We start from the raw sequence: 12,482 nt of genomic DNA, 5'->3' as shown, positions 1-12,482 counted from the left end.
GCCTAGCTTGTGCCTCTTCCCCGGTGTGACCCGCCCTGGCACCGCGCGGGGGGGAGAGGGGTGGGCTTGAGCTGGGGAGGGAACGCTGCCCTGCGCCTGCCCTGCCCGTGCATTGCCCCGGTTCACCTCTGTACCGTTTTTTCCTCGTTTTTTTTCCATTCCAGAGCCACTCAGCACACATGCATGTTGCTTAGCTATTTAATAGAGCGTAAGGCTGATAAAGAGAAGCTGGTAATGAGACTCAAGCAGTTGGAATCTAGCATGAGCTCTGGCCGGAAAAGTAAGTACCTGGTGTCTAGAGGGATAAGTGCTTCTTCACTTGCTCCTTCCAGGAAAACGGCTCCTGGCCTTGTGTGTAGTTAACTCGCCTTGAGCCACAAAACCTCTTTTAGAACAGCCACAAAATTGTCAATAGGCCTTGTCCCTGCCTTGGCTTGACAGGCTAGATAGGGCCAAATAGACCTTTATTACTTTGTCATCCTCCTCTCCAATTAGGCAATCTGAATTATCACTGGGAGAACTAGAGAAATAAGTTAACAGTCAGCTGGTGACTGAGAGAACAAGTTGCCATCTCCGTTCAATGCCAGACCACAGAGTTACGATGCAGGGCTGGCTTACTGCATTCTCATTAGTCCTTCCAGCCTAACGTTATAGATCATCATCCCAATAACATCACCTCTGAAGGACCGCCCTTCAATATGGCTTTTTATATCCTACTTCGCATATTAATTTTCTTTAGCATTTATACACTAATAAATCATATACCCTTCCATACTTTTCTCGTAGTCTAACCATATACATCACTTCAGTCTGTGTCACAGTTGCATCCATTATGGGTATGCTGTTGCTGTGGTTGTATTGCTTGCTTTTGAGTTGATCTTACGCCTATTTACCAATTGCTTAATCCTGGAACAACTTCAACGTATGAGACAAATATTCTAATTTAATGTGTTACCGTGGATTTGGTTTATTATTACAGTTAGCTCCAGAGTACGGTAATTTCTAGCAGAGAGGCCAGCTGGTTTATCAGCATAACCGTAATTCTCTTGCTTCTTCTAAACAAATCTCTAATAGACATCAGGCCTAAATTCAGGACTCTTGTGGTTCCACTAAGCTTGGGTGCTGCCAACATCTGTCACTGTGACAGGGCAGCAGGTTGTGAAAAGTATTTTGCATAATATTGTATTAACATTCACGGGGCAAAACCTAAACTGTGCAGCAGATGAACCTATGCTTGCCATACATTGTAGCTTGAACTGGAATATACTGTTCCTGTTTGCAGGGAGCTACATATACCTCTGACAAATTCATGGCTGAGGAGGGATTTGGGTCTCATCGTGTTCAGCACATGTATCACAGAAGCTTGGGGAAGTTGTAGCTCGTGGTTACAACGGGGTTAGTGCAGTAACACCTCCTGTCCGCAGAATTGGGTGAAATCCAGTGCAGCGTACACTGAAATGGGAGGCTCTGTTTGTGTCACTTTTTTGCTGACACCGACTCGTTCAGAGCAGTTGGTGATATTGGTCCAGAGAGCCCAGGTGCTGAGAACAGAGCAGCAGGAGAAAGCTGCAAGTCCTGGCTATTGACAAAACTGGTGTGTAGGTGCTGGGCTGGTGCAGGACAGCAGTGAGATGTTTACATGCCTTTCCTCGCTAATACTAGTTTCTCTTGCTGTGAAAAGAAAACACTTAAGCATACAAATGCCCAAAGCCCACTATGTTTTTTAAAAGTACATGTGGACAGTGACATGCCAAGCGTCTCTGTGGTGAAGGGCAGGCCATGCTAACCTTTGTGGGGTTTCTTGCAGTGTTCAGACTGGGCAACACGGTACACGCCTTGGTAGCAGCCCGGAGAACTACCCAGCTGCCAGATGTGGTTCCTCGCTTCTGCCTTACAGCCTCCCACCTGGCCCGTGCCCTCTACTTCTTCTGCGACGCGGTCCTGTGGTTGAACAGCGTTGGGCTCCAACCTGACATCGATAAGCTGAAGTGGCGGAATTGGGCTACAAAGTGTTATTACTTTTCACTCCTGATGAATCTAGCCAGGGACTGGTATGAGATCTCCTGGAGGCTGGAACAAGCTGTACAGGAAGAAAAGACAAAGGATAATTCCTTCTGGGACAACCACAATCAGGAACTCAACTGTGTGAAATGTGATGGTTTGCAGGGTTTTCTCCTCCTGCTGTTTCGGATACTGAAAAGACATCCTCCTTTGCTGCTGGACTTGGTGAAGAATCTCTGTGATCTCTCAGGTCCTTTGGATACACTAGGGATCTACAAGACCAACCCAGGAGTGATTGGTTTCTGTGGCATCCTCTCCTCCCTGGTGGGGATCTTCACATTAGCAAGCCCACATCTGAAGCTGAAACAGTGACATAAAAGGAGCTGAATAGTACGCAGCGAGCTGCCACTTTGATCCTCTGATAGGTTTTTATCCTCCATATGGCACTTTCAAAATTAACATGTCTCAGAGTAATCTCAAGATTAATTTTGTTCTCTGAATAGGTGAATTCTACCTTTTTTCATTCCCTGTGTCTTTGCATATGAGTTTGGTGCTATGACATACTCCCTGAGGGAGTGGAGATGGCAGAAGGCAGAGTAGTATTTCACAACCAGAAACAGAGCTTGGAACATGGCTGCTAGATAGGGAAATATTGATGTTCCTACATTGTAATACAGGGTTGTGAAATAGCTGCATAGACAACTGTAATAGGCATATGACTCATAACTAATTGTGTTTACACTGGAAATCTGGAACTCACAAATCAAAGGTTCCTACAGTCAGATTTTCTCCAGTGGGCTCAGGCAAGTTAGGAGCTGTGGTTAAAATGGCCTGAAGTCAGGTACGAGTGTTCTCGTGGGTTTGGGTTGATGGATCCTGTTATCTGTAGGCAGTGGTTTGAATGCAGAGTGATGGTAACTGAAGAGTGGTATGATCTGACCTTCCCGTGATCTCTGTAATGTGCACTGGTGACACTGGACCTTTGGTCTCGTGAGTGCCAACTTGTATCCCAGGAAATTGGCACTTTCTTCTTTTCCTTCAGTAATGTGAGCCAAGGACCATTGGCCACCGAGTCTGACCTCCCCAGCAGGCTGTGGCTTAGGGTTTTGGTGAAGGACAGCATGGGGGAAAAGCTCGTCTGAGTGCTGATGATGCTGTGATTTCTAGGGAACTGGTTTTCCAAAGCTGTGAATCTGAAACCACTCACAAGCACTAAATTTCTCATTCCGTACGCACCTTAACTCCCAAACCCTGTGATTCTAAGTGCAACAATTTTCCATTAATCACACTGTGATAAGGAGCTTGTTTTGCTGCTTTAATTTTACATGAAGAAATCCAGTATAATAAGGAGCTTTGGAACCTGCAGTTCAGGAGAGAAGCCTGGCTCAGAGCTCGTTGAGTCAAAAACCTGCAAGGGCGTGTTTCTAGTTGTGTAAGCTCCTGGAGGGACTGGAATGGAGTTGGTCGTGCTAGTATCAGAATCCCCTGTGCGAAGAAAAGCTTATTACTGGATTTGGGCATTCATGGCTTAGATTTTCCTATCTGGTCCTCCCTATCCTTCCTTCTCATGACCACAAGGTTTCTTGTGTGTTCCCTCGCTGGTTGAATGGGTTCTAGCATTCGAAGACGCCTGATGTTTGCCCTGCAACTGCATTATTGCTCATCACTTACCTCGCTGGAATGATTGCCTGGCAGTGTAATCTAGGTTAAAGGGGAAATGCTGTGTCTAGCTCTCTGGCAGTTACATGGCATGTAGTCTTTGCTCCTCCTGACTTTGCAGAGTGCCAGTTCTGACACCATCTGAGAAAAATTTGCACATTATATAGGAGATAAAATTACCATTTTTCTTCATCAGATTTAGGTCTGTGTGTTCTGCTGCTTTCTGGTGCAAAGGCTCCTTGTTTAATCTGTCAGGAGATGCAAGCACAGACTACTCTAACTTGGACCAAGGTGCTCTCTTACTATGCTGTCACAAAATAAAAATTAAAAGGTAGTAGTTTCTTTAATAAAAGGAGAAGGAATTGTGGAATTGAGTAGGCAAAGTAAGGCCGTGCCCTGTTTACCTTAAATCATTGTGGTCAGGCTTGGAATTACTTTGTCTACAGAATTTTGTCTTCTGGCAAAAAAAAAAAAAAAGTTTTTAATTCTTCTCAGGGGAGCATTCAGATACAGAATACTTCTTTCACTGTTTTGCAAACTGATTTCTCTTTTTCCCTTGTAGTTTGTAGGTAAAGGGAAATGTATTAAGATACTGATGTGGCCCCTGGCCAGCTACACCCCTCTGTGCCCTGCCGAGGGAGAAGGGTGGGTTTTTCCCTTGTGCCAGGCAAATGCGGTGCAAAGCCCTGAGCCAGGCTTTGATGTTTCTCCTGTAGGAACTGGTGTGGATTAGCAAATACAGACTTAACCTGGGAGATGGGGTAGTGAATTTTCAGCCTGTCTCAGCCTTATCTGTCTGATTCTACATGACATGGGTTGGAGCATACAGGAGTAACTCTCTTTACTGGATGTTAAGCACTAATACTTGCCTTCTGCCCTGCAGCTGGAGGCTATCAATTTAATGTACCTTAACAGAATGGAACTGAAGCCATAGAATCTCAACAAATGGAGAAAATCCTTTTAGTGCCTTTTTTTGGTATCTTTCTAATCCAGCAGTTGGAGTAAGGACAGCTGTTTGAACACAAACAATAAACCGAGATGAATGTGACACCGTGCCTGTGTGTGTAACTTAGAAGGTGGGGAAAAGAGATGCTGAAGGAGGAATCCTCCCTTCTGTCTCTGAATTTTCTGAAGGATGATCCTGTTAAAGACACATTGCCTATAGTTGTGCTTGGTTTATAGATCTTTCCTTTTGCAGCAGCAAGGTGGCAGCCAGATTCGTCAGTCTGATTTACAAGACCCATTTCAGTTGCAAAAACATGAAGAAGTAACTATGTGAGTACCAGGTAAAAAATGCATACGTGACATGCCCTGAAACAAAGTGATGATTTGAGAATTGCCATCAGTTGCCATTGAGTACCAGCAGTGAGAGCTGGAGCCTCATGCCCAGCGCAGGCACAGCTACGGTGAGAGGAGCGGGTGCACCTGCATTTTAGTGTCTTACAAACAGCCTTTCATCTGGATGGGTCCTAGTGTCATAGGGCAAATCACTGCAGCAGCTCTTCCAGGTAGGGAGTGAAGGGTCACATCTCCAGCTGGGATGGGCAAGGGATGGAGCCAGGATAACCATTAAAACTGAGCTTACTGTTAGCTCCTATCCCCTGCAGTAAGAGCCTTGCAAACTTGGAAACTCCAAAATGTCAGTTCCTGAACAATGTATAAAGCACTGCATTCAGCAATGATTTAGCAAGAGTTTCCTTCTGAATCACTGGTCTCATACACATTTCATAATGGAAACAGTTAACAGGAGAGTGGTCTGTGTGGGATGTGCAAAGTAACCTTCTACTCTGCCTACAGACAAGGCCTTCCTAATGTTTGTACCATGCTTGGCATGATATTTCAAGAAATGCATGAGCCATTCAGGATTCCCAGGTGAGCAGCAAGAGCAATCAAAGGTCTAAAAACCAACATCTCCAGGGAGGGACCAAATGAACCAGTTCTGTAGAGGAAAGGTGACTGGGGGAGTGTGTGAGAGGTCAAGCGTCTAAAAGGTTGACTGCCAAAAGGAAGGCAATAAATTGATCTCTAAATCCAACCAGGAGGTAATACCTTTCTATTGCAGCAAAGGAGAATTAAGTCACACAGGTGAGGTTTTTTGAACTGCAAGTAAAACAAAAGATTAAATAGATTGCCCAGGAAGACAGTCCTTAAAGAGAAACTGGACAGACATCTGCCAGCAGTGGTTTAGGGGTGCTGATCCTGCCATAGGGCATGGAAATAAGTTAGTTACCTCTCCAGTCCCCTCCCAGACCTAAGTGTAAAGATGCTTCAAAGGTCTTTAGGGATCCGGCTCATCCCTCACTGTGGTGTATTGATGGCTCTGGAGCAGACTGGGGTGTAGAACTCTGTCTGCACCCAGATGATCCGGCGAGCTCTAAATGTTGCCTGCAGAAACACAGAAAGTATTTCTGGTGTGGAGTGGAGTGGAGCAGAGGGGGTGGAGGCGATGGTGGCTTTGCACTGCAGAGCCCAGGGCTGGCACAGCTTTGTCCCGGAGGAAGGGGAGGGGATGAGCGAAGGCGTTAGTAGGGCAAAGGCTGTGTTGTCTGTTGATCCCAACTCCAGCCAAGGCAGAGAGAAAGTTGGCATGGCCCCTGCGCTTGTTAGCAAGGCCAGCAGGGCTGGAAAATGTCTCGGTGCCAAGAAAGCAAACTTTTGAGCAAGCTGCTGCCCTTTGTCCCGCTGTCTGGAGAGCAGTGACACCCCGCTGCCGAGCTGGAGACAGCCCAGGACATTCCTGTGCCTCCATACCCGGCTAGCAAGGCAGGGATGAGAGCTCTGCAGAGCCCCCAGCTGGAAGGGAACTCCAGGTTCTTTGGGAAGAAAGAGGGCATTTTCCTCCTGTGCATGGCTTTCCCACATCTGTGGGAAGTCTCGCACTCCCGTGCACGAGCAGCACAGCTCGGAGCAGGCGTGTTGGGCACACACCCCCACTGGGCAGCCGCACACCGAGGGTCTCCCTGATTTGTGCCGGGTGGTCCAGGACACGCAGCAGCCTTGTGTCAGCAGGCTCCAGGCTCTCTCCTCTGCACTGATCCCCTTGAGTTATTGCTTTGTCCTCTGGCATTTGTCCTCTTCCCACCATGCTGTGCTTGTCTCTTCTGTGTGGCACTTCCTAGAGCTGTGGAGCAGTTGTCCTTGATCTCTGTAACCAATAACCAAACCCATCACACCATACAGGTGTCATCTCCTTTCTTTTTAATCAATAGCAAAAGCAAATGTGTTAATATTGGTGTGAGCTGGCAGGGCACGGCGAGGCAGGCTGGCCGCAAAAGAGCAGCAGCAGTGAGAGCATCGCCGGCAGGTCAAGGGGAGCAGTTCCTCTCTACGAAGCACTTGTGAGGCTATGTTTGGGGAACCGTGTCCTGTTTTGGCACCACCAGCATAGGAGAGATCTTGACTGGAGTCCAGCAGAGGATCCCTAAGAGGGAAAGACATATAGGGGCACAGAGCACATGCTCTACCAGCACAGACTGGAGAACAAACTGCCCAGAGGTGCACAGAGCAAGGATAAGAGATGGTGGGCACAAACTGCAAGAGAGGAAATTCCAGTTGGACATACATAGGAAAAAATGGTTTACCTTGAGTATGGTTAGTGCTGGAGCTGGGCCCCAGAGGGATGGGAATCTTACCCCTGGAGATTTTCAAGACTGGGCTTGAGCAGCCTGATGTAGTTTTGAGGGTAGCCCTGCTTTGAGCAGGAGCTGGATGAGGTGACCTCCAGAGATCACTTCCAACCTGATTTTTTCCTCCGTTTCTGTCTACTGCAAATTCCCAGAGCTTTCCTAACGCAGTGTCTGCCCTGACCCTCAGGTAAAAGTCTCCGCAGCAAAATCCTGTGAATGCTCTTAGAAATTGCAGACCTGGCCAAACCAGATTGTTTTCTGCAGGATGCGTCCCCCACATCTGCCTTCTGCTCCTTGAGCTTAGTGAACTCTCCTGAGGAGAAACTATGTTCTTGGTCTGTGTTGTGCTTCCCAACAGGATAGGCTCCTGGTCCACCGTAGGGGGTCACAGGGGATACAGAAATACAGGAAGGTTTTAATCTCTTAGGAAACCCTGTCTGACTCTTCACCTTCTCCCTGCTGCTTGTGATCTGTTGGTTTTGAGGTGAGGAGGTCCAAGGGTTCTTTTCATCATCTCGTGGTGGAGTGTCAGTAAACCCCGGCGCATCCCGGCTGTGCCTCAGCTTCTGGGCTCAGCAGGGCAGATGACAAAGGGGATTTTTCTGCCGTCATCTGTTCCAAATTACGGTGGCTTCAGGGAGCTCTTTGGCCAGTTTCCACTGCAACCTGCCAGCTCCCAGCCTCGTGCAACTGGGAGGTGGGGCCTCGTGGTGGTAGTGGCTGGGGCACCATTTTTTCCGGCCGAAGGGACAGCGCAGCCACCACCCTCTGCTCCTGCTCAGCCGGGGACCAGCTGCCCCTTGGTGAGTAGTGTGTCCCCACCCGCTGCTCCGGGGACTGTGTGGGTGACAGCAGGGATCACCCGCTCTCCCTAAATCTCCTGAGTTTCCTCTGCTGCTGAGAAAAGGGGTCTGTGCCGGGTGTGGGAGCTGGAGGTGTGCTTTCGGGTGTCACCCAGCCAGGACCAGCAGAGGCGGGTGTTCTGTGTTGCTTCCATTGAGCTGTGGACCTGCAGGAAGGGGATGCCATCCACAGCTGGGCAGCTCAGCACGTCCCTGCCTGCAGCTCTTCTCTGCTCCTGTCCTGCCTTTGCAGCCCGTCTCAGCCTGCATCTCTCAGCCTGGCCCTCACGCACATCTATTAGTATCCTGGTTACTCTGTGTTTGCTTTACAGCTCTGCCAGTGCTCTTTATCCTGCCTTGTCCTGTAGCTCCTCCAAGCTAGATGCCTCTCAACTAATTCTTTGCATCTTTGAGTGTTTAAGACTCAGGGGAGGGCTGTGTGGAGTCGTTGGTTTTACAGCTTAACTGGTAAAAAGTCAAGCCTTAGGCAACACTGCATCCATTGCACCCTCGGGAGGTGCATGTCTAGCCCAGCTCCCGGCTCGCAGGAGTGACGGGGGGGAGCCCCAGCCCTGCCTTCACAGCGGGGTCTGCGGCTCCCAACTCTGCTTCGCAGGTGGACGTGTCGCGATGACGGCAAAGAAGAACCAGGTTCTGCAGAATGGAAGTGACAAGGTGAGTGTGGAAAGAGGGAGAGCGGGAAGGGCAGAGAGGTGACAAGGGCACCAGCTAGCGCATACCAGGTCTGCCAGGTGAATATGAGTCACATCTCATGCCATCTGACATGTCCCCCTCTTATCTTTATATGGATCTTTGCCTGCAATAACATAGAGTATCATCAAAGGGAAAGGATGGAAACTTTCACTTGCTTGAAATTAAATAGTTCAGAATGAAGAAAGTTGACCCTGAGCTGATGTGAGCCCTCAGTGATATCTGCCGGCAGTGCCTGTCCTTTGTCCCCACTGTGGTCCCCACACCTCCAGCAGTCATGCTGCTGGGGATGCAGTGCTGCTCTGCACAGCTGGAGCCCTGGGATTGCTGAGCTGCGGGATTTGTGAGAGGGCTGGCTCTGCATCAAGCCAAAATTAGCACAATACAGCACAAAATACAGTTTTTATCAAACATGCACATTCACAGTCCAGTCGTGGTCACAAGTGAGACATGAAGCCAAGTTTGGCTGCTCGTCCACTGGTGATCAGGAGAAAGCCCCGCTTCTCCTTGTGCTCTGTCCCGTGGAACCCCAAGAGCTCTTACCTCCTGGCTGCTGTGATGAGCCAGCACTGGCCCCACTCCTCCTTTGGGGCTGCAGCATCTCGCTGGGCTGTCTCCCCCGGCCAGGTGGGTGCTGGGTGAGGGCAGGAGCAGAGGGTTGGAGCAGCAGGTCCATCCTGCTCACCTGTCTTTGAGGAACGTGCCTCCAGCCGTGCTCCAGCACTGGCAGCACACGCAGGTGTGGTCTCTGCTGGGTCATACTGGCATCCCACATCGCCCGTGCTGGCAGGGTATGGAGACGCAGAGCCTTGCTGGACTTCATGGGTCCAAGGGCTGGGTCAGATGGAAGAACCAGAGCAGGGTGTAAAGCCAGAGGCAGCTCCTGGACAGCCAGGCTTGGGAGATTGGAGGAGAGGTGCCCATCCCCCCCCCAACACTGTCTGAGGTGTCCCTGCTCCATCAGCAGCAGCAGCCAGCCTGGTTGTCCATGGCTGTGCCATACAATATGGGTGGGAGACCCTCCATGGGATTTGAGAAATGCCCTCCTCCTCCTCCAGCATGAGCTGAGGTCCTCCGTGGTCACTGCCACATACCGAATGCCACCAGCATGCGGGTCATGGGGTGTTCCTCAGGGAAGGGCTGCTGGCTAACCTGTGCCCCTCTGCCACACACAGGAGAACGTGCTGCAGAGGGTCCTGCAGCTGCCCGTGGTGAGCTCGACCTGCGAAAGCCTCCAGCGGACCTACGCCAGCACCAAAGAGGCCCATCCGCTCGTGGCCTCGGTCTGCGAGGTCTACGAGCGGGGCGTGCAGGGTGCCAGCACCTTGGCCATGCACAGCGTGGAGCCCGTGGTGCGCCGGCTGGAGCCGCAGTGTGAGTCCATCCCCGGGGTGCAACAGTGGGGGGAGGCACCAGAGCATCCCTTGGTGGGACAGCGCTGGCACTCGCGGGTGGGACCCCCTGGCACAGCCCAGGAGCTCTTCTCACCAACCCACCTCTGTGCTTTTGCCCAAGGCAGTTGCTGCAGCTAACAACCTGGCTTGCCGGGGCTTGGACCACCTGGAGGAGAAGATCCCTGCCCTCCAGTACCCTGTTGATAAGGTAAGTCACAGGTGGGACAGTGTGGGACCCTCTGGTCCCTCTGCAGAGCTCACAGCCTGTCTCCTCTGGCCTTGTTTCTGGTGATGGGCTGCTCGGGGGCAATGGTGCAGCCCCTCCAAGCATGGGGTCCTCCAGGGGCTCCTGCAGCCCAGGGGATGGTTGTGGCACTCCCAAATGTAGCTCAACAGCATCCTATGTGCCATCCTTGCCAGCTAACTCCAGCCCAGGCTGCAGAGAGCTGTTCTGCATGGCCATGGCTGGGGTCCCCATGGTCCCTCCAGCTGTCCCATGCCACCCCGAGCACACCAGCAGGACTGTTCTCCATCTCTCCTCCCGCAGCTTGCATCTGAACTGAAGGACACCATCACCACCCCCCTCCAAAATGCCAAAAGCACCATTGGCAACTCCGTGGATAAGATCATGGAGCTGGCAACGGAAGGCTACGAGGCCACCAAGAGCACCGTGGAAACAACGGCGAGGTACGCGAGGAGGAACTCGGTGACCCAGATGGCAGCTGCAGGGGTCGACACGGCCCTGGGAGGGCTGGAGAAGCTGGTGGAGTACCTGCTGCCAGAGGAGGACGAAGAAGCAGGTAGTTCTGATACCCACATCCCATCTGAAGGTGTCTGGGGAGGGTTGTCCCACCAGGACATAACCTCCCCAATGTTTTGTCTGTGCTTCTGCCTTTAGATCAGAAGCCCAAAGAGAAGCGTGGGTCAGCAGTAAAGGTCTCCCAGGAGCAGGCCAGTGATCCCAGTGCTCCCAGCACCCTGGACCGGATTGGCACCCTGGTTAGCACTGTCTCCCATCGCGCTTACCAGCAAACCACCCACGGCCTCCAGCGCGCCAAAGACAAAGGGCAGGAGCTGGCCACCTGGATCCCCGTCCTGGTGAGTGCCAAAATCTGCCTGCCAGATTCCTGCTCCCCTGTACCCTCTTTTGGGCTGATTTTGCTTTCAGATGAGATATTTCAGGCTCCTTGGAGCACATCTGAGAGCAGAGTGGTGGCCACTGCTGGTTCCCATGGCATGTTCACACACAACCTTGTGCCATGTTAGCAGGATGTTATTTTTAGTCAGCTCACAATGTATATTGTTGATTTATGGCCTTGCCATGACATCCTCCCTAAAGCATAAAGCCCCCCAGGGGCCTGGAGAGGATGGGGAGGAGGAGGCGCCTCTCCTCTCCCCCCCAGTGCTGCGGTGGGAACCCCTTCCCTGGCCTGTGCCGAAATTCTGGGGCTCCCAGCTGCCCTCAGGATTTCCTCCCATGTGCCCAAGCAAACCCCTCTGCTCCCCACGCATCCCAGGGCCCCCGTGAAATCCTTAGGCGAAGCAGGATGGGGTGGATGGGACCTGCCTGCTCCCCCAGAGCAGTGGCTTTTTGTTCCCCTCCCAGGGCAGCGTGGCCAAGCCGAGCGAGCCCGAGGCGCCGCAGGTCCACGGTGATGGGCAGAGCACCACGGCCGGCAGGCTGAGCCGGCGGCAGAGCAAGGTGCCGGAGCAGAAGCAGGAGAAGGTGGGGAAGAAAGACAGCAACGATGCCAAGGAGGTATGGAGAAAAGGGAGGCAGTGAGACGGGGGTTCCCCAAAACATCCTCCTGCCCATGTACCATGCCAGCATGGGAGATGTTCCCCCCCGTACCCTCGAGGACCAGGCCCCCATCCCTGCTGAATCACGGCAGGAGCTGTGTCTTGGAGAAGGCGAGGATGTGTTGGCAAGGGGGCCAGATGCAGCCCCAGCAGCCCCCTTCCCTGACCCCCCAAAGCTGGGTGCTGTGAGCAACCTCCATGCCAGGCAGAGTCTCCCTGGCTTGTACAGTCAAGGCTCCTTTGCTGCTGTGGGGTCTCAGCACCCCACATAGCCCCTGAACACCCCGAAAAAATCCCCCCAGCCTCCATGGTCCCAGCAGCAAGGGGCAGCGGGAGACCATGGGGCTGGGAACAGTCCCCAGCAGCAGCTCCACTGGGACGCAGGGACGGGAAGTGGCAGGTTGGGGTCGCTGCCCTTTGCCTGCAGCGGAAGCACAGCCCAGGACAGG

At 51.8% G+C, this 12,482-nt stretch overlaps 2 protein-coding genes across 2 annotated transcripts in view; both read left to right on the top strand.

The window, feature by feature from the left end:
- Window positions 1-164: 164 nt before the first annotated feature.
- On the top strand, window positions 165-2,373 carry PEX11A (peroxisomal biogenesis factor 11 alpha; the record flags this gene model as incomplete). The annotated part of the gene is made up of 2 exons (XM_010075635.1): window positions 165-280; window positions 1,808-2,373. Coding segments are annotated over 2 exons (682 nt in total), but the record flags the coding sequence as incomplete, so codon positions are not given.
- Window positions 2,374-8,758: 6,385 nt separating this feature from the next.
- Window positions 8,759-12,482, top strand: part of PLIN1 (perilipin 1) — a 4,985-nt gene continuing 1,261 nt past the window's right edge. The window contains 6 exon segments of the mRNA XM_010075633.1: window positions 8,759-8,803; window positions 10,015-10,213; window positions 10,359-10,441; window positions 10,781-11,033; window positions 11,132-11,331; window positions 11,840-11,992. Of these exon segments, the coding sequence (XP_010073935.1) occupies window positions 8,759-8,803; window positions 10,015-10,213; window positions 10,359-10,441; window positions 10,781-11,033; window positions 11,132-11,331; window positions 11,840-11,992 (933 nt within the window).

Source organism: Pterocles gutturalis, unplaced genomic scaffold (assembly GCF_000699245.1).
Source record: "Pterocles gutturalis isolate BGI_N339 unplaced genomic scaffold, ASM69924v1 scaffold40372, whole genome shotgun sequence".
Taxonomy (NCBI): domain Eukaryota; kingdom Metazoa; phylum Chordata; class Aves; order Pterocliformes; family Pteroclidae; genus Pterocles; species Pterocles gutturalis.
This window is presented reverse-complemented; position numbering and strand designations above follow the sequence as displayed.